The 22,857-nt window shown below is 55.1% G+C and overlaps 10 protein-coding genes across 10 annotated transcripts in view; 4 read left to right on the top strand and 6 right to left on the bottom strand.

The window, feature by feature from the left end:
* Nucleotides 1–2,558, bottom strand: part of K452DRAFT_9419 (GMC oxidoreductase) — a 3,249-nt gene extending 691 nt beyond the window's left edge. Inside the window, exons 1-4 of the mRNA XM_033547338.1 lie at nucleotides 2,306–2,558; nucleotides 2,227–2,238; nucleotides 252–2,179; nucleotides 4–202 (exon numbers count right to left, since the gene is read on the bottom strand). Coding sequence (XP_033398415.1) covers nucleotides 4–202; nucleotides 252–2,179; nucleotides 2,227–2,238; nucleotides 2,306–2,411 — 2,245 coding nt within the window. The 5' untranslated portion in view covers nucleotides 2,412–2,558. The remainder of the gene's footprint in view (nucleotides 1–3; nucleotides 203–251; nucleotides 2,180–2,226; nucleotides 2,239–2,305) is intronic.
* A 1,165-nt stretch (nucleotides 2,559–3,723) lies between these two features.
* On the top strand, nucleotides 3,724–4,838 carry K452DRAFT_9455 (uncharacterized protein). The gene is made up of 2 exons (XM_033547343.1): nucleotides 3,724–3,748; nucleotides 3,843–4,838. Exon 2 carries the CDS (start codon nucleotides 3,967–3,969, stop codon nucleotides 4,759–4,761), a length of 795 nt encoding a protein of 264 aa, XP_033398416.1. The 5' UTR covers nucleotides 3,724–3,748; nucleotides 3,843–3,966; the 3' UTR covers nucleotides 4,762–4,838.
* Nucleotides 4,839–5,539, bottom strand: K452DRAFT_9452 (uncharacterized protein). Its single transcript, XM_033547341.1, has one exon. The coding sequence runs from the start codon at nucleotides 5,408–5,410 to the stop codon at nucleotides 4,916–4,918; it is 495 nt and encodes a 164-aa protein (XP_033398417.1). The 5' UTR covers nucleotides 5,411–5,539; the 3' UTR covers nucleotides 4,839–4,915.
* Nucleotides 5,540–5,668: 129 nt separating this feature from the next.
* K452DRAFT_307645 (uncharacterized protein) lies at nucleotides 5,669–7,299 on the bottom strand (the record flags this gene model as incomplete). Its single annotated transcript, XM_033543087.1, has 2 exons — nucleotides 5,669–7,035; nucleotides 7,086–7,299. The coding sequence occupies 2 exons, from the start codon at nucleotides 7,297–7,299 to the stop codon at nucleotides 5,669–5,671; spliced, it is 1,581 nt and encodes a 526-aa protein (XP_033398418.1).
* Nucleotides 7,300–7,634: 335 nt separating this feature from the next.
* On the bottom strand, nucleotides 7,635–8,425 carry K452DRAFT_286347 (uncharacterized protein). Its single transcript, XM_033540278.1, has 3 exons — nucleotides 8,348–8,425; nucleotides 8,218–8,277; nucleotides 7,635–8,145 (listed from the first exon to the last, which is right to left on the bottom strand). The coding sequence occupies exons 1-3, from the start codon at nucleotides 8,396–8,398 to the stop codon at nucleotides 7,945–7,947; spliced, it is 312 nt and encodes a 103-aa protein (XP_033398419.1). The 5' UTR covers nucleotides 8,399–8,425; the 3' UTR covers nucleotides 7,635–7,944.
* An 864-nt stretch (nucleotides 8,426–9,289) lies between these two features.
* K452DRAFT_225737 (uncharacterized protein) lies at nucleotides 9,290–11,296 on the top strand (the record flags this gene model as incomplete). The annotated part of the gene is made up of 1 exon (XM_033536775.1): nucleotides 9,290–11,296. The coding sequence occupies one exon, from the start codon at nucleotides 9,290–9,292 to the stop codon at nucleotides 11,294–11,296; it is 2,007 nt and encodes a 668-aa protein (XP_033398420.1).
* A 4,729-nt stretch (nucleotides 11,297–16,025) lies between these two features.
* Nucleotides 16,026–16,660, top strand: K452DRAFT_248174 (uncharacterized protein). The gene is made up of 2 exons (XM_033538083.1): nucleotides 16,026–16,244; nucleotides 16,315–16,660. Exons 1-2 carry the CDS (start codon nucleotides 16,133–16,135, stop codon nucleotides 16,479–16,481), a joined length of 279 nt encoding a protein of 92 aa, XP_033398421.1. The 5' UTR covers nucleotides 16,026–16,132; the 3' UTR covers nucleotides 16,482–16,660.
* Nucleotides 16,661–16,859: 199 nt separating this feature from the next.
* On the bottom strand, nucleotides 16,860–17,826 carry K452DRAFT_350503 (uncharacterized protein). Its single transcript, XM_033545662.1, has 4 exons — nucleotides 17,754–17,826; nucleotides 17,567–17,619; nucleotides 17,219–17,511; nucleotides 16,860–17,151 (listed from the first exon to the last, which is right to left on the bottom strand). Exons 1-4 carry the CDS (start codon nucleotides 17,776–17,778, stop codon nucleotides 17,064–17,066), a joined length of 459 nt encoding a protein of 152 aa, XP_033398422.1. The 5' UTR covers nucleotides 17,779–17,826; the 3' UTR covers nucleotides 16,860–17,063.
* A 203-nt stretch (nucleotides 17,827–18,029) lies between these two features.
* Nucleotides 18,030–19,064, top strand: K452DRAFT_297261 (uncharacterized protein; the record flags this gene model as incomplete). Its single annotated transcript, XM_033542002.1, has 1 exon — nucleotides 18,030–19,064. The coding sequence occupies one exon, from the start codon at nucleotides 18,030–18,032 to the stop codon at nucleotides 19,062–19,064; it is 1,035 nt and encodes a 344-aa protein (XP_033398423.1).
* A 1,291-nt stretch (nucleotides 19,065–20,355) lies between these two features.
* On the bottom strand, nucleotides 20,356–22,529 carry K452DRAFT_226056 (uncharacterized protein; the record flags this gene model as incomplete). Its single annotated transcript, XM_033536801.1, has 5 exons — nucleotides 20,356–20,901; nucleotides 20,952–21,049; nucleotides 21,103–21,231; nucleotides 21,282–22,291; nucleotides 22,351–22,529. The coding sequence occupies 5 exons, from the start codon at nucleotides 22,527–22,529 to the stop codon at nucleotides 20,356–20,358; spliced, it is 1,962 nt and encodes a 653-aa protein (XP_033398424.1).
* Nucleotides 22,530–22,857: the final 328 nt, after the last annotated feature.

The raw sequence follows: 22,857 nt of genomic DNA on the forward strand, positions 1-22,857 counted from the left end.
AGCTTTGCTGAGCGGACGAGCTTTGCTGAGCGGACGAGCTTTGCTGTGCGGAAGAGCCTGGTTGGGCGGAAGAGCTTTGCTGAGCAGGAGCGCTGCTAGCCGGGGCAGTACTAGCAGAAACGCTACTAGAAGCAGCGCTGGAAGCAGCACCATTGCCAGCAGCAGCCTCACGCGCATTATCAGCCTTGATAATATCGGCAGCCTAATAACATCAGTACTGATCAATCACACAAACCAAAACAAACACATACCTTCTCGGCAACAGCATAAACGCAAGCCTGGAGATGCGCGGCCGGGATGAGTGGGAAAATGCTCGCGTCAACAATCTTGAGATTTTGTGTTCCATAGACCTTCAGGTGTGCATCGACAACACCACCGAGTTCAAGAGGAAGCATGCTGGCAGTGCCGCTGGGGTGGTACTCGGTGTAGATAGCTTCCTTGACCAAGTTCAACAACTGGGCATCATCGTTCAACTGCGCGGCGGTTGGGAACGACTCGCCGGGTTGAAGCTCCTGCATAGACGGCGTCTGGATGAGGCGGTGGTTAAATCGCAGGGCCTCCACCAGGTATTGCAGATCGACAGGGTTCGCGCCGTAGCGTGGGTCGATGGAGGGGGTGTCGAAGGGGTTGCGGGAGCGGATCTGGACCTGGCCGCGCGTGAAGGGCTTCATAACAGAGTAGGTAAAGTGGCCGTTGTTGTCGTTGAGGAGTTCGAACTGGGCGCGATTCTCGTTGTTGAGCGCGCTCAATAAGAGCTCCTTTTGGCGGTTGTAACCTGCAACGACAGTGTCGTCGAGACCTCCGGGGAGGTGCTCGCCGTAGACTTGGCCCTTGGCTTGATCCGAGATGACCGTGTAGTTGGTCGTCATGGACTTGAGAGATGGGAAGGCGACGCCGTTGGGTGAGCCGGCAGTCCAGACGCCAGTACTGCTACTGTAATACTCGGCGCGGTTGATCTCATCGTATGTTGAGTTGGCGCCGTACAAGATAGGACCGTGATAAGCAGTGCTCTGGCAGGGATAGTTGGTAGTGACCATGAAGTGATCCTGGTAGTTGTTACCGACACCAGGGAGATCAACCGCCGTGGAGATGTTGTAGGCAGACAAAAAGTCCTGGTCTCCGATGCCAGACAACTGAAGCAGGATAGGGGTGTGAACAGCACCGGCAGCGAGAATGACGTCGCGGCGCGCAGTGATATTGTAACGAGGGGCTGAGGCGCTGGCCGCGTACTCGACACCGCTGATTTTGACATTGGGGAGGTCCCTCTTGCGGTTGCTATTACGCTTGATGTGGGGGCGTTGACGGCCGTTTTTGGCGTGGCCCTGGGGACCATGCACACGCGACTTCCAGGAAGAGTCGAAAGAGGGAATGAAGTTGAATACGTGGAATGGATCACTTGGACCGGCCTGGGTACCTTGGCCATCGGCATTGTCATCGACTGTAGGCTCATCCTCGGGCTGCTCCGTACCCTCGATGTTCAAGCGAGTCACGAACTGACCGTTTGAAACGAAAAGGTTGTCCCTGCCCGCAACAGGGTCGTAGTAAGCCCTCTTGGCATGAGATCGCGACTTGCCCTCGGCATCGATTGCCAGTGGCAAGAAGGCAGTACCAGCATTGTCGCCAGCTGCGCAGTCGGTGCTCGTCGGGACCCCAAGTTCGTTCAGTCCATTGAACAGGTTTTGGGTGGCGCTGTAAAAGTAGCCTTGGTAGCTGATGTTGACGGGACCATTGGTGCCGTGGACATTGTTGTCCGCAATAATGGAATACTGCTCGGAATTTTGGGCTGAAAAGTCTGGCGTGAACCTCTCGCTCTTCTGGAAGTATGGCAGAACACCCTTCCAATCCCAGCCTTCGTTGCCGAGTGCCGCCCAGTCGTCCCAATCTCCATTGTTGCCTCTGTTCCAGAGCATGCCGTTGATCAAACTTCCACCACCGACACCACGTCCAAGCGGGTAGTGTCTGGTAAGCCCGTCCAGGTAGGTCTGCGGCTCGGTTCCGATGTTCCAATCGTATTGCTCATGAGCAGACAAGGATCCTTCCTTTGGGTTGGGGTTGTTTCCGACAAAGTAGGGCACCGTCATCCATTCCTCGTTTTCAGGCGAGGGGCCGGCCTCGAGCACGAGAACCGTTACATCTGGATCTTCGGAAAGACGGTTGGCAACAGTGAGACCACTTACACCTGCTCAATGTTAGAAGCCTATGATCAAAGCGGAATTTGAAACAAACCTCCACCGACAACTATAGAAGTTAGCATGTCATTATTTTAGAAATGCCGGTCATTGTAGATTGGTATCTGCGGACATACCAACATAGTCATATTCGTCCAGGAGAGCATCATTGATAGGCCGAGCTCGAGCGACCGAGTACAACAAAACGAAAGAAGCCAAAGGCAAAGAGAGACGTGGTGGCATGGTCAAAGAAAAGAATGTTTGGATGAAAGAATCGCGAATTCAGTGGCTTGGGAGAACACAACAGAGGAGGCTTGCAGCATACTTAACCTCTTGCCTTCGGCTCCTCAGCCGCTCTCTAAGGACGTAGACGGACATCTACGATTCATTTCATATCCCTACATGTGCACCCTAATGACACTCGCGGTCATAACTTTTTGTCTACCATTGTATGACCTTCTGACAGCCTGGGAGTTTAGGATAAGATGGCCAATATGGTCAGCTCGGACAAATGAATCGAGCTTCAACCACGAGCTGGTCAGGGCATAGGTGACGGAGGTTGGGCCATGATCCCCAGGAAAGCGAATCCGACGGTGATCACGAACCGCCAGGGCATCAATGCTGGGTGAGATATGGCGGCATATCTCCCACTATTCCGGATTCCCGGCAAGGATTGGAAGCGCCCCATGGATTTGAGCCGCTGTCTTCGCACGCGACCACGATATTGTCCCCTTTTGGCAACGCAACCATTTAAAGGAGCCATGGTAACGTGGCATAGGACTTTGAACAGCATGATCGTCAAATGCTTGTCCAAAGATATCGCAATTCCCGGGGACTACAACAACCTGAGTTAAGACCAGCGGCCGTGTTTGTGTTGGCGCATGTCCCGATCCGGGGGCGCTAACATAGGCTTTTTCTGCAGACAACCTTGGATGATTGAGAAAATGTAAAGTTCGTGTTTCATCCTGGTCCCTGGACAATATTCCCGCAATTTACTTGGTTCAGCCCAAGATGACATGCGTATGTTATGCTCCCATTCTCATGGCGAGATCCGGGGCAGACGATGTTGCGTGCCTAATGGATCGACCAAAATTGCTTTGAAAGTTAATCTGCATCTCAATGTTAATATTCAGTCTGTGCTCCATCAAGGTTTCCATTCGAGGTGTAGGATGGCAAGATCTCTCCTGAACAACCGTTACACAGGCTCATTGTGCTTAATAGCGATGCGCATGTTTGATGGACTGATTTCAGCTGTCAAGTAAAAGAACGTTTGCGGCTTGTCTCTCGTTGATGGCAGTTCCGTTGTTGTCTAGTCGCATTCATCGGTTCCGTTGTTCAATGTGCAGACGTCGTCAGCCGTGGAAATCGTATTTCCGTCACCCGAGTGACAGCCAGCGGGGCCGTTCACGCTCCTCTTCGTCCTCGACAGTTACAAATCCAGCTGTCAGTTGCGCCGTGTAACTATGGAACACATGGAGAGTTGATGGAAGGAGGCTGGTGGAGCCGCATCGGTTCAACTCGGAGAGATGTCAGGAAGGTCACAAGGTGGGAGAATGCCGGAAGTCTTTGAACACGATGATGTAAGGTTCAACATCTCAACTTGACCACCACCTCTATCTCCTACCTCCGTATATATTTTTAATTCGCCATCAACGACTCACCAGTCGCTTTTAGCATAGTATAACTATTTGATGGTGACCTCGTGAGGCGCACGCAGACAAAGTTATTCCCGGAGCCCGGCCTGCATCGTACCAAACTCCAGCACCCACTCCATCGGACCCTCACGATCGTCAAAACAATGTCACTCAAAGGGCAAAACGTGCTCATTACCGGCGCCTCGATGGGCATTGGAGCCGCCATCGCCAAAAGGCTTGCCCAAGAAGACGCGACACTTATCCTGTTCGCCCGGTCCAAAGACAAACTCTCGCAGCTCGCGTCTGAGCTCGGCAACGAACGAGTCGTGACGGCCTCGGTCGACGTGCAGGACCACGCCGCTCTGGACTCCGCCATCAAGGACGCAGTGCAAAAGACGGGTCCGCTCGATGTGTTGATCAACAACGCAGGGCTGGCGATAGGTGCGCCGGCCGCCTTCCCGGACCTCGCCATTACCGACATCATCACCATGACCGGCACCAACATCAACGGCTACATGTTTGCGGCCTACGCGGCGCTCAACGCGGGCGGCATGCGCGTGCGGGGCCGCGGAACCATCTTGAACGTGACGTCGACCACGGGTCTTGAGGTCCCCCCGTTCCCTGGCGAGGCCGTGTACCATGCCAGTAAGGCGGCGCAAGAGGCCTTCACCAACGTGCTGCGCACCGAGCTGCAGGACTCAAATATCAAGGTCTTAGCGCTGCGGCCTGGTGTTGTTGCCACCAACTTCCATGAGCTGCGCGTCGGTTATGACAAGAAGCAGTATGATGACTTCATGGCTGGCTTTGAGCCGCTTGTCGCCGATGAGGTCGCGGATGCTGCTGCTTTCATGTTGAGTCAGCCCGAAAAGGTTTCGATCAAGGCCTTGGATGTGGTCCCAACTGCGCAGCGGAGCTTGCAGGTGTTTGATCGGAAGTGGAACGAGAGGCATGGAAAGTAACTAGTTGGGCGTGCTTTGGTAGCAAATGAAAAATGACATCTTGCGAACCGACATAAGTAGAAACAAAACAAAACCGCATCACCCAATGCACACACAACCAAGGTGGACATAAAACATCTTATTAGACATCTATGCCCTATTTTTTATGTTTTTTCTATTGTGATTGTGGTGCCGAAGGAATCGACCCGTGACCGCGACGACGGCAGCCCCTCCGACGCCGACCCATGCCCAGCGACTGCACCTGAATCCCATCCGGGGTATCATCCAAGCAGTGGTTCGCCGCAGAGGAAAAATGACTCCCGTGTCGAGTCTCCCAAACCTTGAACAAACGCCGTCCCAAACTAGTAGAAAAAGGAGAATCAAGCAGATGTGCTATGGTACGACTACAATGACAAAATTCGCAAAAAAACGAGAGAACCCTAGCGCAGGAAAAAGCGAAAGAGCTCGATACAAGACATATAAAGGAAATAGAAAAAATACCAGTGAAAAACGCCAGTGGAAACGCCAGTGGGAAAAACGCCAGTGGGATGCAGAACTTAGGCCCTGCCTCCAGAACGCCCCGCGCAGCCGAGTTGTTAAAACCCATGGATATCCTCGTGCCATGCCAGGCCGAGGAATTATTTTCGCCTAAGAAGTGATCCCGACCCATAATCGAAACCCATGGAGCCGAGGATACGAGCCGAAAAACGAAATTTGTGCAAAAAAGATCCGCACACAACTGCAAGGGTATCCGGAGAAATCTACGCCAGAAATCGGACACCGTCTGAATCTGTCGATAATAACCAGTCCAGTAGTAAACCAGTCGAGTAAACCAATCGAATCAAGATCCGAACAACGCGTCCGGATCGACATGAACCGCCGGAGATGGCCAAACTCCAAATGGGTGGCACCCGAGACGCCAGCTATCCTACGTATCGACAAGTTGAAGCTTGAGAAGACGCTTCAAATCATTCTCCATGGCCTTTGCATCCGCAGTTGATGCGTTGCGAGCAGGAGAGGAGGTGCCGGTCGATGCAAACGGCGAGCCGAGATTACCATCGCCAGCTTGCTGGTACGGCATCAAGGAGGGATTGCCCGCAGCCTGTTGAATGTGCGAGTTCAGGTAATTGCGCGAAATCGTGGAAGCGTCGGGTCTTCCGTTAGTGGCGCGGGATGGCGTGAATGGTGCGGGGTCTGAGCGCGTGGTAGCCGGCAGATCCGGGCGGTCGGACGGGGAAGCAACTTCTTGGCGAAGGCCTGAAGCGCGCTTTGTAGAATCTCCCTTGGCGGCTTGGAACAGAGGTGAAAGATTGCGGTTGCCATAATAATAGGGATTGGCCTCGAGGTCCATCTGAGCCGCAGGAGTGTGAGGACTCGTGCCATTCTTCGGTCCCGAAGAGGGCTGGTAAAATGGTGACGGAGTGTGGAAGTCGGGCGCGGCGCGGTTCGGCGTCACTTTGCGGCCACTATCAAACGGTGACTGCTGAGCAGGTTTCCTGGAAGAGTTGAAGAGATCCTGAAGGGCCTGAGGAAGAGGTTCGGCGTTCTGGCTGGTTCTAGGAATGCTGGAAGGAGCGGTGATGGAGCGGTTTGCGACGATGCGCTCACGAGACCCAGCAGGGCTTGGAGAGGTAGGCTTCGGGGTAGCAGAGTATCCCGTTTCCATTTCCATTGAGAAAAGTCCCCGCGCATTGCCATTGCCATTGCCATTGCCATTGCCATTGGATTCGTGCCTGGTGTGGTTCCTACCGTTGATGGGCAACGGACTCTTGCCGTCAGGCGTGTTGGGACCATTCTTCTTCGCCTTCTCCGCCCGATCGGCTTTAAAGAAAAAGTCAAGCGGAGATTCCTGATGCTCACGTGGAGCGATCGCCTGAGCAGGTGTGGCCGAGGTGAGAGCGGGCTGTGACGGCGTAGCTTCGAGCAACGAGGGCGAGTCGCTCTTGTCGCTGGTACCGCTGCTGTCGGAATCCTGATCGAGGCGGGACTGTAGGCTGGTCGGAGCGTTGTTTGCGGGAACCGACCTGGAAAAGAACTTGGGCATGGGCAAGGCCGACGGGGCCGGAGAAGCGTGGAAGGCGGGGCCCGCATAGGCGCCGTCTTTGGCGGGGGTGCCATTGGCCGCGACGGGCTGCTGGGGCGTCTTCATGGGCGATGCGCGGCCGTTGGCGCCGTTGTTGTTAGGGTTGTTGTTGTTGTTGTTGTTGGGGTTGGAGTTGGTAATGTTGTTGCGCTGCCGTCCGCGGCCTTTCTTCTGGCTGCCAGTGGCTGCCGGGCCGTCCGATAGCGTTCCGTCTACATGCTGTCAGCTCTTGCACCTTCGAGTGCGCCGCAAGTGTGCCAACCTCCTGTGCGGATTTGCGTGGCGGGCGAGTCGGAGCAGGAGAGGCGCTGGGCGTTGTCGAAGTTGTTGTGATTCCGGCCGCGGCGGCCTTGGCTGGGCTTGCCCGGCGGCGTCGAGACAGCGTCTGAGGCGTTTGGAAGCGCCTTGGAGGGCGTGCTCTTGGAGTGGTTGTGGCGGCCGGCGGGCTTGGAGGGGGTTGTTGTTTCGTCGGCCATGGCGTGCGGAGATGCGACACGGATGCGACCGCAGGACGGATGAAAGGAGATGATGAGGCTGTTACGTGAGGGATCGCGAGCGTGGAGGTGGGCGGTGCTGAGTCGAGTTGTACGAGGAAGAAGTCGCAGAAGAAGCAGTGGTGAACATGTAGGTATACTGGAGAGGGGAAGAGACGAAGACTGTCTGCGTCATTGCAGTGTATTGGGGGGGATTTGGAGTGGGCAGCGAGCGAGCGGCAGGCTGTGTCGGGCGCCGTTGTCGCCGCCGCCTGTGATGAGGTGTTGCGCCAAGCCACTCGCTCCCGCTTTCGGTTTAGCGCCATTGCTACATAAATGACGGTTGACGCTTGACGGCTGACGGAGCCTTATATCGGATGGAAAATGGATCAGACTACCACCACCATTTTCCCGCCTACCTCTGAATCCACTGTCGCCTAGTAGGGCCTAGGTATGCTCGCTGGGAATCACAAACGATAACATGCACGACGACCGGGTAAACAGCCGTGCCACCATGTACAACAGCATCTCTCACCGCAATCTTCCTCTACCAGCCCAGTGAGCAGGGCAGCGATCGACTCCCCGAAGTATCACTTCAAACCAATTCATGCAAGAACCCCCGTTTGCGCCTGGTGAAATGCCGCGACTTCAAGTGACCTTGTCCCCATCCACCTCAATCTCAACTCCGCGTGTGCCACTCGACTGGGGCGGGAGCCAGGTTATGGGGTCCTTGTTGAGGAAAGGCCATGGAGGGACGACGACGAAAAAGGTGAGTGCGGCACCACCAAGGACAATGTAGAGCGACAGCACGATGTTTTGGGTCGCGTAACCGACGAAGAAGGCGACAATCTAAAAAGGCGTCAGGCAGAGCGTCAGGCAGAGCGTCAGGCAGGGCGGCGTGGGGTGCGTGGGGCAACATACGCCGGCGGTAGACAGCAGCGCGGTCGTGAGCAGTTCGGCAAGGCGCTGACCATCAAAGTCCTAGAGACGTCAGCGGCGCAGCTGAAGGGGGGGACATGCGTGGCACAGGGGGGCTGGGAAAACAACGCACAATCTGGCCCTCGAGCAGGTCGCGGGCCTTATCCAGCAATTCGTCGGCCATGGGTGCAGGTGGTAGTGGTATGTTGCGGATGGTAGATGTGGCTCTAGACCGTGCTCGCAAGGCCGGAGATGAGTGGGTGGGCTGTCAATTACATCAGCCGCAGCTTGGGCAGCTATTCTGGATCAATGGCTGCTTCTTCCGCCGGGAAGCGGGCACTAACTAAAAACACGGACACGGACAATCGGCGCCAAGCAAACTCTTTACGACGTCGCCCGCCCTTCGCTCTCACCTCACCCACTTTGCCTCCCTCTTCCCCCGCTACACCGTCTCCCCTCGACTCCTGTGGGTCTTCTTCCTCCTCCCGTCGCTTCCTACCTGCGCCCGCTATTCTTGCAGTCCCCAGCTCGACTCGCCTCGACTCTCGCTCCGCGTCCCTCGGGACTAGCGCAAATCTAGCCGCACGGTCTTAGCTGTCGCACCGTATTGTGGCCAGGAACTAGGCCCTGCTCCTACGACTGCGCGCCCTCGACGACTCCTTTCGCGTCCCTTTCGCCCCGGCCCTCGACGTTTCGGCGTCCCTCGACCGCAATACCACCAAGTTGGCGGGCACTCAAGTCTCTACGTTGCCCGCACGTCCTCTTCTCGGCCCAAAGATCTGGGTCTGCGGAGGCGACAAGAAGCCTCCATAACTGATCCCTCGGCCCCGACGACACGCGCACCGGCGCTGACCACAATCCCTCGGTTTTCGCACGTTTAGGTGGTGTGGGAGGTACAGAGATTACCTCGGGAATTTTCGCAGGCTTGGTGTAGGGCAGCTCCCTACGCGAAGCCCCCCGTTCAAGTTGAGCGCCTTCACGCGGTGAGCGCTCACAAGCGGCTCGCCAGTCAAGACCGACACGTCGATCGCCGCAATTGCATAGGATATCCACCGACCTCGACCCCGATATCAACATGACCGACACGCCCAAGTCCGAGCACATCGCGACCAGGTTCAGCACCCCGGTGTCCGACCTGGACGACCACCGTCATCAGCCCGAGTCCATGCCCCGCGCAGACAATCCGAGCCCCACCACCAGTCGGCGTCCAACCGTCGCCAGCGTCAATTTTCCATCCTTTGATCGGAACGACCTCTTGACGGTAAACAATGCGCTCGAAAGGTCTGGTATGATTGCGAGAGATTTTGAGTGCGCCATCCTCGACGACGATAGAAGTCCAGGAGCGTCGATGGCCGAACAACCGCCGTTCATTCGGCGGGGCTCTGCCACTAGCCCAATTGCGAGGCGAAACACCCACCGGCGCCCGCGCGATGCGCAGGTCGAGCAGTACGCAAAGTCTAGGTCCTCCTCAAAGTCTTCGCGCTCCATGTCCCCGCCAAATTCTGTGGATGCGTTCGCCGATCCGCGCCGCCGCGACCGCGCTGGGACCATGACCAGCCATGCTCCTTCAGACCTTGACTTGAGGATCCATCGCACCGCGTCGCACGTCTCTCATCCCCGCCGTCCGACCTTCAGCGAACAGAGCCGCGCAGGCACCGTCAATGATGCAGCTTCAGGCCACAGCTCGGCAGAGGAGGATGTTTGTTTTCCTGTCCCCGAAGAAGCAGGAAAGACGTACAGGATCGACTTTGAGGAGTTGGAAGAGTTTGTCGCAGAGAACACGACCAAGACGCCCATCGTCAATCCGTTGTCGCGGAAGCCCAGTAAAACCAGCATCAAGAGCAATGCATCTTCCACGAAGCCGCGCGTCTTCCACGACTTGCGACAGAAGGGTTCCGTCACCGACTTTCCAAAGTTTGCCATGTCGGACGCTCCACACGCCTACAATCAAACGGAAGCCGCCGACAGTTCCGGTGAGGTGGAAGAGAAGGGAGAGTTTGGCCCAGGCGCTGGTGTCTTCGAAGCCCACCAAAACAGATTCGGTTTCTTCTCCTCCGAACTCGATGACACCATCCATGCTACTGACCTCGGAGGTCTGTTGATGCCTGGAGAATCGTTTCGGGACCTCTTCGAACTTCCTCCAGATGCCGGTCTGTGGTGGTTGGACATGCTGAACCCGACCGAAGAGGAGGTTTTCGCGATTTGCAAGGCTTTTGGCGTCCATCCTCTCACAAGGGAGGATATCTTGATGCAAGAAGCTCGTGAAAAAGTGGAGTTGTTCAAGCAGTACTACTTTGTTTGTTTCCGCTCCTTCTACCAAATGGACAAGGAAAGCGAGTATTTCCTGGAGCCGGTCAACGTTTACGCAGTCGTCTTCCGCGAAGGTCTCCTCACGTTCACGTTCGCTCCCAACCCGCATGCTGGTAACATCAGGAAGCGTATCTCCCGTCTCAAGGACTATATCTCGCTCAGCGCAGATTGGGTTTGTTACGCGCTCATCGACGACATTGTCGATACTTTTGGGCCAGTAATTCGGGAGATTGAGTACGAGACGGACGCCATTGAAGACCAGGTCTTCACTGCACGTGCAGAGGACAGCCGCCAAATCCTGCGGGCCATCGGCGAATGCCGCAAGAAGGTCATGAGCATGATGCGCTTGCTCGGCGGCAAGGCGGATGTCATCAAGGGCTTTGCCAAGCGCTGTAACGAGCAGTACAGTGTCGCACCGCGCGGTGACGTGGGGCTGTACCTTTCCGATATCCAGGACCACGTCGTCACCATGATGAGCAATTTGTCCCACTTTGAAAAGATGCTTTCGCGGTCACACAGCAATTATCTCGCTCAAATTTCCATCGACAATCTGAGCCAGGGCAACTCCGTCAACGAGATGCTGGGCAAAATCACTGTCATTGCGACCATCCTCGTCCCACTCAACCTCGTATGCGGTATGTTTGGTATGAACGTACCCGTCCCTGGTGGCGCGGACGGAGGCAGCCTTGCGTGGTGGTTCGGCATCCTAGGAGTCATGACGGCGTTTGTCGCCATGTGTTTGCTCGTCGCTCGGAGACTGAAGTACATTTAGCAAACGACAGCCCGGAACACCTCACCGTCGCCTGCTATTCGTGGGTGGAGCCGCCTACCGGCACATTTCTGCTTTTTCCTTGGGTGCGAATACCTTGTGGCTTGCGTCACGTTATTCTTTGTCTTTGTCCTTCTAGAGTACTTTGCCATTACTTCCCTTTGTCTTGTCTGTTTGCGACGCCTCGTTTTGCGCCTCGACATATGAAGATTTCGGTCCTCACGGAAACTAATTTTCGTCTTCTCTGTACTTCTTCGCCTTCGTGCATTAGTTTACTGATATTCTTAATCGGCGTTGCATCAGGTGGAGATGTGCCGTTTTGAGAGGGGCTACTAAAAGGGAAGGGAGGAAATGGAGTGGCTGGATGCAACGGGAGTTGGCAGAGGGAAAAACGGCTAGAGCGTTTTGGATGCGGCATTTTGGATCTTTCTATCCTTTTTCTCCTGCAAGCTTCTTGATTTTACGCGAGAGGTGCCTTGCTTGCTTTTTGACCCGGGGTGATGCAAGCAGTGCTGAGCCGAGTGCCGCGGGTTTGCGTCGACGAGTTTGTATTTGTCGCTTTCCAGCCTGTCCCCCAGGCTCCAGCTCTGAGAACTCCAGAGTCCGAACGGATCTTCTTGCCGGCTGGACGCGTCGAAGCTCAATATATTTATTCGACTGCTCTTCCTCTTCGAAACGAGAACCTTGCGCGTCTTCTTTTGTGTCGGTCCGGGGTTGGAGGACGAGGACCTTGATGGGCCTTGTGCTTCGCGCCTCTCTGGCCCCGATCCTTATATATACCCACCTTCTTGACACCTCCTCGACCCTCTATCTAAACAGCTTTTCACTTTTTGCTTAGACCCTATATATGCACGCACAGTCAGCGCCCTTTCTGCTCTCGGCGCCAACGTTGTCCAGCGCAGTGGTGTAAGTTCCTTTCTATTTCAACTCTCTATTCTGCTTTGCCTTCCCCCTACCAACTGCTCGTGCTGTGGATGGTTGCGGACTCTTCCGAAATTTACATGCTGATGTTAACAACCCCAGTCGTGGCGCCTCTCTTCGCCGCGGAGGTTTATCCCGACCAACCGCCAGTCGGAGTACGCGACTTTGTGCCTCTTGCGTTGCGTAAGCCTCTACCTAAATGGGCTCTATGGGGAGTCAATACTAACCAAAACATATTAGAATGCGGGTTTGAAGGCTCAAGAGCTTGAAGACTGCCGCCGACGGCCTCATACTTTGAGACAGATAACATGAACTACGGCGGTCCTGATGAACGCTGGTCCACGGCGTCACTCTCCTTGGCGGGCACTGCGGCATGTTCATTCCGTTGCAGGCCTCTCTGACAGTGAACTCATGCTCTGCTGATTATGAGGAATAAACACGCTTTGGAGACTGGAATTCGTCATCTTCGGCTTCCCATTCTCTGCCCTCGGTTGCCTCAACGCCATATGTCTTTTCTCCGCCTGAGGATGCTCTGATAAGTAGAGCAGAGGAGCCACTGACAAGGAAACTTCGTTGGGAAATACCGAGGATGACACCTTCTTCAATTAGCTCCGTATTTAATACCAGGATCATATTCTGGGAACCTTTGTCTCTCAAGAGATGGACACCCGTGCCTCATTGGCGAAATGTTACAACGGCACTCACAATGTCTTTGTCATTCCCAGCACTGCCGTTAGCTCTACCGCGACGGATACTCGTACAAGTGGTCGGATGTTACACTTCATCAGAATGCGCAGCCAAGGGTCTTGATGTACAACCCGTTGTATGACCAGACCGATGTGGAAAACATAGTTGATGCTGCACAAGTCGTTCAGGGCTTCCATCCAGATGAATGGCCCTTGGCCTACACTCAGGCATGGAACACTTTTGGCAAGTCAACACTCCCGAACGACTTCTTGTCAAGTCCCGGCATCGACCTCCTGCGTTCAATGATCCTCTCAACCTCGAACCGCCCCCTGTCCAAGACTGGCATGGCAGTGTTGGAGGATGCCGGGCTGCGCTCGCGGATTAAGGTTCACTGTCTGCAACCTCGACTCCGTTGACTCACGCACCCAATGCTTCATCCTGCCGAGACGCAAAGCAATGCCTGTAATGGAGGGTGCGCGCCCAATGTCACAAGTTCATGAAACACACTAGACTTCTAAGAAAACGCTTCCGTATGCCTAGCCAAGGATCTCCGAGCTTTTCACTCTTTCCTTTAAAAAATAGAATAATAATAATAATAAAAAAAAACCTATCCGAGTGTATTTTGTCCAGCTACTGGAGCATATACTTTTGGGCTGCACGTACGTAACCAATAAAAGCTTGGATTACTAGCGACGGCGGAGGTAGCAATCACGGCACCTTTTGTCAAGCTTGAACTTCAAAATGCGGAAGTGAGGAATGCTCCTTGAAAAGCGCTGTGATGCGGCTTATTCCTGAATTCTGCTATGATTATTTCGATGATGTCTGTCTAAGCCAAACACCAATATATGACTGTGGGGGAAGTAAATACAGAGGCTTCGTGTCAGACAGTTTTAGTTAAGAGATACTCAGTGACAAGTCAAAAAACGATTCGCTTGTTTACGCCAAAAAAATATAAATAGCGATGGAAAGTTAAAAACGTATAGTCTACAATGGCAAACATGCTTTTATCAAGAATAGAGCAAAACATAAAATAGATCATCCCCAGGAGAATAAACCTACAAGAAGGGAGTCAATATGAATTTCTTCATTTTTTTCCAAACACTTTTAGTTTAACAAATCAGGAACTCTTTGCTCTTAACCGGTTAGTCCTGCAATAAATGAGAAAAGCAAAAATGCAATTACAATATCCCGTACAAGCTTTTATGCACTTTTAAATGACTCGGCAATATCATAAGGGGCAAGGAGCTGCTGTGGTCGGTCTCCATCGCGACGGCGGTTGCGGGGATGACAATAGATAAAGAATTAGCCGATGGAGACTTATAGGACTTGATGGCGAAGTCAGTGACGAAGTAGCAGCGAGTGTAACAGTAAGCTTAAATAACGAGGTCATCATAGTCAACAGTATCCATATGACAGGAGGTAAAATAAAAAACATAATACCGACCTGGATAAGTTCGTGCATAAAGCTCCAAACCACTGTCTTCTAAAACACGCAGACCCAGATCCGAGACTGGTCGGCGCGGCGCGAACAAAGCTCATGCTTCATAAGCCATTTCGCCGCTTTAAACGGTTCATCAATTGCGATATTTTGAATCAAATAAAGGGACACCGAGGCAGAAGTCATGAAATAGTTAATCTTTCTCCAAAAAAGATCACCAACTTTTCTGCATAATGACGATGACGAGGTACTTAATTTGGATCTGAACAACACCGACATCTCTTCCCCTTTTTCAATTTCATTTCACTTACTTCTTCTGATGCTCTTTGGCCTCCTCTTCTTCTTCTGGCGCGATCCCTCTACTGCTCGCCTTTCAAGTAGGGCTCTGCAGGACGATACGACTGTTCTCTGCTAGGTTTTCTTCATGTACAGAGACATTGCAACTGTGAGTGCTTCTTAGTGAGACGCTCGGTAACCAAGGCCTTTTAAACTGAAAAGTTCCGAAGTTTCTATGAATGGCTTTTGCATCCTTTTAGCACCGAAAGCTGGGGAACCTTACTCCTAAAGGTAGATGTATTAATTAAGCACTGATCTGTAACGGAGGCGAAAATATACCTTCCTCGTGTAATAAAACGACTCCTACTATCTCCTTATCATGTTATTGCCGCACTGATGTGCTCCGTACTGCTCGTACCCGTAAGAGTGCTGTACGTTGCCGCCGGTGCGGCAATAGCTGCAAAGAGGAAGAAGTTGGTTGTCACCGTGAATTGAAAAGGGTGTTGGGGAATAAAAAGAAGGGAATCCAGAGAGCACGGAATTGTTTGGCTCCATCAATTCAAAGGAGCGAAGAGAAAACCGCTTATAAGTAGCTAAGAAACAATCGGTGGGTATGGCAGTGTTTAGTCAATACGTGGTTAAGGGGTAAGCCTAATATTTAAAAGGAAATGGCACCGGGCCTTCTAAAAATACTAAGTTAAAGCAAATAAAAATAATCGACTCTTCTTCGAAATAATTTCATAGCCGTATTACTATATATATATATCACGAATCCTCTACCTTTATCACTAACAAAACAATACCGAAGACTTTAGTAGAACAAATCCTACCCTAGCGTCCTAGATATAACGCCGCTCCGCATACCCATCGAATGTCGACGATAACTAACCTCTCCCTACAACAACAATCCCCACCACCAAGCCTATAAGCTTACGCAGTTATAAGCCCTGGAAGCGCCTTGCCAATTGCACGATCCATAAGGTGAATGCACGCACCCGGCCCCCTTGCGCACTTGGCCTGCCAATTAAGACCAGCAGATGAGAACAACGGCCACGATGTCAGACGCGTTTTCGAGCATCAAGAATAATCAGTCTCCGTGCCTCCAGCGCACGTGAAGCGCGGGCATCTTGCTGGATCCCTGTGCCATGTAGACATGCTTTCGCCGCCGCCGTGCCTGCCCTGCATAGGGGGACCTGAAACCAAAGCTCTCTCGAGGACAACAGGGCCGTGACCGAAACCCCTCTATTCATGAACAGACCGACAAGACCAAAAGCGCGAGATCGGTCAAAGTGTCAAGGCACCTCCGATGGCGCGAGAAACGCCGACGTCAGCGCCGCGCTAAACCCAGCACGGCAGCCGACGGGAAAGCTCGTCACCGAGCCGTCCGCGAAAGATTGACTGCGCGACAATCCTCAAGCACTACACCACCACGCGCAACCACGCACCTCCGCCAATCCTCTCCAGCTCAGCCGCTGCTCCCACCACACGTTAGCTACCACACGAAAAAAGCAGCAACAATGGACGTCTTCGGCGACAGCAAGCTCGACATCTCCAAGCTGACGGAGAAGGACAAGGCCGAGCTGCAACAGTTCATCGTCGCCGAGTCGCAGAAGGCGCGCATCCAGCAGTGTACGGATTCCCCTCTACCCACCAACCCACCAACCCACCAACCCAAGCGCAAAACTAACGCCTCTCTCAGCAATCCACTCCCTGACAGACATCTGCTTCAAGAAGTGCATTCCGAGCAAGATATCGCAAGGCAAGCTCGACCGCACCGAGGAGCCGTGCATGGCCAACTGCGTCGACCGTTTCCTCGACGCCAACCACGTCGTGCTGCGCCAGTTGGAGACGCTTCGGAATGCGTAGGCGACGGTCGGCGGCGGCGCGTTTGTCGCTGGCTGGTAGCGCGGGGAGGAAGGAGGGAAGGAAGAAGAAGACTTGGGGCGGATGGATGGATGAGTGGAATGGCGGGCACGAGAGTGGGTGAAGGCAGAGACGACATGAATGCTCGCTCGGGCTGTGGATGGTTGACGGATGGCTCGGAGCGCAGCTTCAGCGCGAGCGCGAGCCTGGTGACGCTGCGCCAGGCGCGTCATATTGTAGATTAAAAGCAACAGAATCTCCACTGCGAGAAGAAAGCTTGGACAGCAAGCTGCGGATCAAAAAACGCCAAAAAATTTCCCAAACCACCACCACAAGCACACACAGAGCACAAGCATGCACGCATTGACGTCACAAGAGAGGCCCCGACTGCAAATAGACGACAAAATGCTCCAACTGCAGACCGAAGCGTTTGGGGTATCAAATAAAAAGTTTGCCCATTGACACAAGTGAATTGGCTGTTCCGATTCGCTATTCACGAACTTGACCCAGATGACATTTTTTAATTCCCGGCCTTTGCTAAACCAGCCACAACAGCCGCAAAACTCCTGCCCCGTTTTTCGTTGTTTAGACGATGGCCAGCTTGGTGGCGGCGATGTCGAGGGCGTCGACATCGGGGGTCAGGCGGGCGAAAGCCTTCTTGGAACCATCAGGGCTGGAGACGGACGAAATTAGCGCGCAATTCCTTCAATTTGACGGTCCGAACAACAGGGTAAGCCTACCGGATCAGGGTGTTGATCTTGATGGTGTCGACGTCGTAGAGCTTCTTAAGAGCGTCCTTGATCTGGCGCTTGTTGGACTTGACGTCGACGATGAAGACGAGGGTGTTGTTCTCCTCGATCTTCTTCATGGCGCTCTCGGTGTTGAGCGGGTGGATGATGACCTTGGAGGCATCGAAGCGGGGCTGGTGCGGGATCGAAGTACGGGGGTACTTGGGCGCGCGCGACAGCTGCAGCGTCTTGGGCTGGTGGAAGGTGGTGCTAAGGCGAACCTTGCGGACCTTGTGCGAGTTGACCTATAAAAGGCCGTGAGCGATGGGGTGCTCACACGCCACTTGAAGGGGTCCTTACGCCGCGGAGAGTGGCCTTGGCCGCAGCAGAAGCCTTGGCGGAGGGCTTGGTAGCTGGAGAGAAGAAGAATCGTCAGCTCATGGTTCCGTTTCATGGTGGTGAGGGAAAAGCTCTGCGCTTGCGCCCGTCGCGAGGGGAAAATCCACCCAACGTCGCGATGCCGGAGAGCGTTTTTTCCTGCACATACCCTTCTTGGTGTCCTTGGGGGCCATTGCTGTGGTTTGTCGTCCGGGTTGTCGGTCGTGAAGTCGTCGGATGTCGAGTGGAAGTCGTGAATATTTGCGTTGAAGTTCCCACAGACGAAACTCGCTTGACCTTCCCTACACGGCCTAGTGGCCGCCAAGATGTGCCGCCGAACCGCCGCCCGTGCACGCCCTCACTGCGCGCGACAAATCCCATGATACCTAGTCAGTTTTAACTACTGTCGCAATGCCCAGAATAGATGAGCAGTACCTGGGCAGTCATGGCCGCCACCAAACGCAAAACCAAGAAACCCGCCTCCCTCGCCGCTGGCCGCTCTAAGCACCTCTCCACCCACAAGCCCGGCAGCAGCAGCAGCCTCTCGGCCAAAGCCACGGCCAGCATCATCCGCCGGCACCACCAGCTGCAGAAAGCGCACGCGCAAGCCGTGCGCGCCGGCGAGCATGCCCGCGCCGCCGCCATCCAGCGCGACATCGACGCCGCCGGCGGAATCGAAACATACCAGGTCGCGAGCATTACGGGACAGAGCTCTGAGCGCGGCGGCGACAGCAGCCGCGTGCTGGTCGATTGGTTGGAGGAGTTGCAGCCTGCACTGAAGAAGAAGGGCGCCGCGCACAAGGAGAAGAAGGAGGAGGAGGGGAAGGCTGAGGAGAGTCGTCTGCGTCTTCTCGAGGTCGGCGCACTCTCCACCACAAATGCCTGCTCCAAGCGCCGCTACTTCGCCGTCGAGCGCATCGATCTGCACTCCCAGGGCGCGGGAATCACCCAGCAGGACTTCATGCAGCGCCCGCTGCCCGTGTCCGACTCGCAGCGCTTCGACGTCCTCTCCCTCTCCCTCGTCCTCAACTACGTCCCCGACGCCGTCGGCCGCGGCGAGATGCTCCGCCGCACTTGCGCTTTCCTCTCTCCCAACACCCCCGCTGTTGGCAGCGAGCGTAGCGAGCGCAGCGAGCACAGCGAGCAAGATGAGCAAAGCGAGCAGAACAAGCAGAACAAGCAAGACGAGCAGAGCGAGCACAGCGCAGACGACCAACCCCCGCCCTTCCCCGCGCTCTTCCTCGTGCTCCCCGCCCCCTGCATAACCAACTCGCGGTACCTCGACCGGGCACGGCTGGGCGCCATCATGGGCAGCCTGGGCTACGTGCCGCTGCGCGAGAAATTGACCGCGAAGCTCGTGTACCAGCTGTGGCGGTACGACGGCCCTGCCATAGGGGTGAAGAGGAAGCAGCAGCAGTTTCCTAAAGTCGAGGTGCATGCGGGGGGGAAGCGCAATAATTTCTGTGTCGTGCTGGAGTAGAGTGTCTAGGCGGATTAGCCGGCTGGGCGGGTGGGGGGTGCGTGGATGGATGGGGGAGGAGTAAGTGAGTGAGTGAGTGAGTGGACGCGGAGACGGGGGATGTTGTGCGCATGTGCGTGTGCTTGATGTACCAGGCAGTGCCTTCATGGAAGCAGCCATCCGTTCAAGCACTCCCGAACCTCGACACCAGAACACACAACACACACACCAAGCCAAGCGACAAGAGCTGAAAACGACTTTTCCTTCCCCACCACAGCACCACAGCCTATACCATATATCTACCGACCAGCCATCCAATCTTCACCCGCAACAACAGCCACCACCACCAACACCAACAAATTACTCCCCACCCCCTCCACGCCACGGTCCGCACAAAGAAAGAAAGAGAGAAAGAAAGAAAGCAGCAACCACCCACCCACCCGCCTACCACATCATCATCGGCGATCAAAGGCGCAAAAAGCCAACGCTTTCGCCCAATCACACGACGACCGCAACCAGCAACAGCAAGGCGACCCTCCCACGCAGGAGGACCTAGATAGCGAGGATCCAAAGCTCTCGCAAGCCCAATCATCAGCCAAGCCAAGCCAGAGCGATGTAGCTGGCCCCTCGCTCCCAGCAGCAGCATGCATGCAAAGGGCAGCGCCACTCAGCGCCAGCATCCGCCTACGCTATCATGGTCGCCCACATATCCGCCTAGCTGGAAGCGCCGGTACTGCAAGCAAGCAGGCAAGCAGGCAAGCAGGCAAGCAGGCAAGCAGGCAGGCTTCCCATCTCCGACTCCGTCTCCACCTCCGCCCCGCCTCGCAGCAGAGCAAGGTCCCATCCGCCAAAGCGACTTTTACGCCGGCCAGCGCAATGCAGCGTCACGCAAGCCAGGCCGAAGAAAAAACAAGAAACAAAGAACAAGACAAGACAGGGTCTGCCGTGCGCCGCCGAGCTAACTGCGGAATTAAGTAGCAGAACGAAGAGAAGGGAAGGGAAGAGAAGGGGTGAGAGAAAGGAGGTTAGCAGGATAGGAGGATAGAGGAAGGCAGGAAAGCTACCACTAAAAAAGACAAGAAAAAAACACAGACAGAAAATACAACGCCGCGCCAGGCTTACCAACAATGCGCGATCGTCGTCGAGGGATAGAGTCAGAGGAAAGGGACATGTACACGTGAACGTCTAATCGTAACTCGCATGAGCGGAGCCACGACGCTGTCATGGAATGCTTCAACGCGCTTTGCTCCGCTCAACTCACCCGTCTCGCATCATCAGCACCGCTACCAACAACACCCCCTCTTCTCACCGCCTAAGCCCCCAGCAGCTCCTTAGGCAAGCAAGCAGCCACGGTGCTCACAAGCGCCATAACCGAGCTCACCACAATCAAGACCCAATTCATGGCCGTTTCGCCGCGGCCCAGCTCCTTGCCAAACAGCTTGAGATTGAACGCCAGCGGCAGGATGATGCAGATCGTGAAGCACGCGACAGCGCCCATGAGCGTCATGATGCGGTCGAAGCTGGGCAGCGCCACCGCCATAAGCACGAAGACGATGGTCGTCGCGACGCGGATCCCCACCTTCAGCAGGCCGCGGTTGAAGCCGTTGGCGCCGACGAGGGCTTGCGTACCCGCGAGGCTGCGCGCGTCCAGCCCGAGGAAGAGCTCGATTGTGCTGATGATGGGGCGCGCGTTGAGCGGCACTTTCGTGAGTGGGATAATCGCTATGCAGATCACGATTAGGAAGGACAGGGAGTGTGGGTATCCTGGCGTGAGGAGGATGTTGGAGGTGACTTCGTCGAGGACGCCGTCGCCGAACATGAGGATGCCGACAACGGCCATGCTGATGTCGAGAAGGAACTGGGGTGGCGTTAGAGAGGTGGAGACTATGTGTGGGGAGAGGGGCTTACAGTGAAGCTGTAGGTAATGTTGACGCCGCGGGTATACTTGTACGGGTGCCGCATATCTCGGTAAATGTTGGGGAAAACGGAGTGGCCGCCCCAGGGTGCTGCGGATGCGTTAGTATACTGGCCAATAGAATCAATCCTGCTCTAGACTTACACATCATGAGACCAAAACTGAGTGGAACAGTGCCCCAGTGCGCGGGGAACAGATATGTCTTGGCCGGCTCCTGGAGAGACCCGGGCTGGTGCGGCTTGATCGCGCCATCGATAAATACCATACAAACGACTGAGACATCCCGTTAGCTTCGAACATGCTTTTGCCACGGTGATACATACTGCCGAGACAAGAGAGGATACCCAGGATGCTCGTGAAACTAAGTAAACGCAAAGGAAGAAATCCCAAGGGTATCAAAATAGCGCCGCAGACGAATTTCCAACCGAGAAGGCCGAATCCGGGAATAAGCGCGTTGAGACTATCGGCAAACAGGACCACCAATGCCACGCACGAGGCCAGCAGCTCCAGGGTGAAAAGAATGCTGACAGCAATCCTGGCACGAGAGCCAAAAGCGACGTAAGCAAGGTCGGCAAATGTGATTAAAGAGCTGTCCACGTCCAAGCATTTTGCGAGGACCTTGGCCGTGTAGGATGTGGTAATGGCTGCAAAGACGAAGAAGAGAATGCCAATGACCCAGCCGGAGTATTTCAGGGCCAAGGGCAAGGTGAGAAGGCCGACGCCAATCAGGACGTTGACCGAGTTGAAGATGGTCTGCGGAAGAGTCGACTGGCCCACCACGACGTTGATAATGTGCCCGTCTTCTTCAACCTGCTTTACCAACAATGGCTCCCTGTCTTGCTCCGGGCCGGCCTGGGCGCCTTTAAGTTGCTGCTCAGTGAACAGGCGGCCCGCATGGCGCATCGACGACTCGTTTGCGCGGTCCCGGAGACTGCCGTAGGTGGTTCCATAGCTTGCAGCAAACGGCGACGACAAGGCCGGTTCAATTGAAAAGATGCTCTCCTCGCGGAATGAATTTCTCGTCTCGTCGATGCGCGACTGCACCGGGGTGATGGTGGTGCCCCCTTCGTCGTCCAGCTCCGTAGCCGCATCGTCAGAGGGACGGCGCCCTTCGCTCTCAAAGGCCTCGCGGAGCAGCGAACGGTGCTCTCCCGGGGAAGATTCGATATCGCCATGCCTCTCGGCTATGTCATCGGCACCCGGGGCGCGGTATGCGCGCACCGGCGTGACCTCGTGGAAGCCGGCGGCGCGCTGCCACGAGCGGGCAAAGTTGTCGATGCTGTTGACGCCGCCAGCGTGACGAATGGAGCTGAAGCGCATCGACATGGAGGACCTGGGTGGGTTAGACTGGTTAGACTCGGTCGGGGGCGCGGGGGTGGGGCGTCTGGGTACCTTCTCTGGCGCAGACGGTTGGCCAGTCCGCTGCTGCTGTCCGCTCGCGACGGGGAGCCTCTTTCCTGATCGGGGGCATCCTCCCATTGGACGTGGCTGCCGGTGCTGGAACCGAACGAGCCCCGACGGATGCCCTCGTACTCGTCCCAGGTCGTAGGCGGCTTGCGCGGGACATCCATGGTTCCAGGCGAATAAAAAGACCAGAGAGTCTTGGACTGGGGAGAGGCGGGGGCCCTGGGGCGAGGTTTATATATCAATCACGGTGAGGATTCCAGGTTTCGCTAAGATAAGGTCACCAGGGTTCGGGCATCGTCGAGATGGTGAAGGAATCGCGTCGGAGAGTGGCGACCTACGGCGAGACCAACGGGCGGCAGCGGGCGCGCAAGGGATTTGGCGTGCGCCCGAGCGAAAAAAAGCATCAATACATGAGGACATGCGCCGCAAGTTCTTCGCAGTCTTCTGACCGGCGAGAGAAGCGCAGCGCCTCGCCTGCCGCTCGGGCCCGTA

Source organism: Aplosporella prunicola (assembly GCF_010093885.1).
Source record: "Aplosporella prunicola CBS 121167 unplaced genomic scaffold K452scaffold_10, whole genome shotgun sequence".
NCBI classification, from domain to species: domain Eukaryota; kingdom Fungi; phylum Ascomycota; class Dothideomycetes; order Botryosphaeriales; family Aplosporellaceae; genus Aplosporella; species Aplosporella prunicola.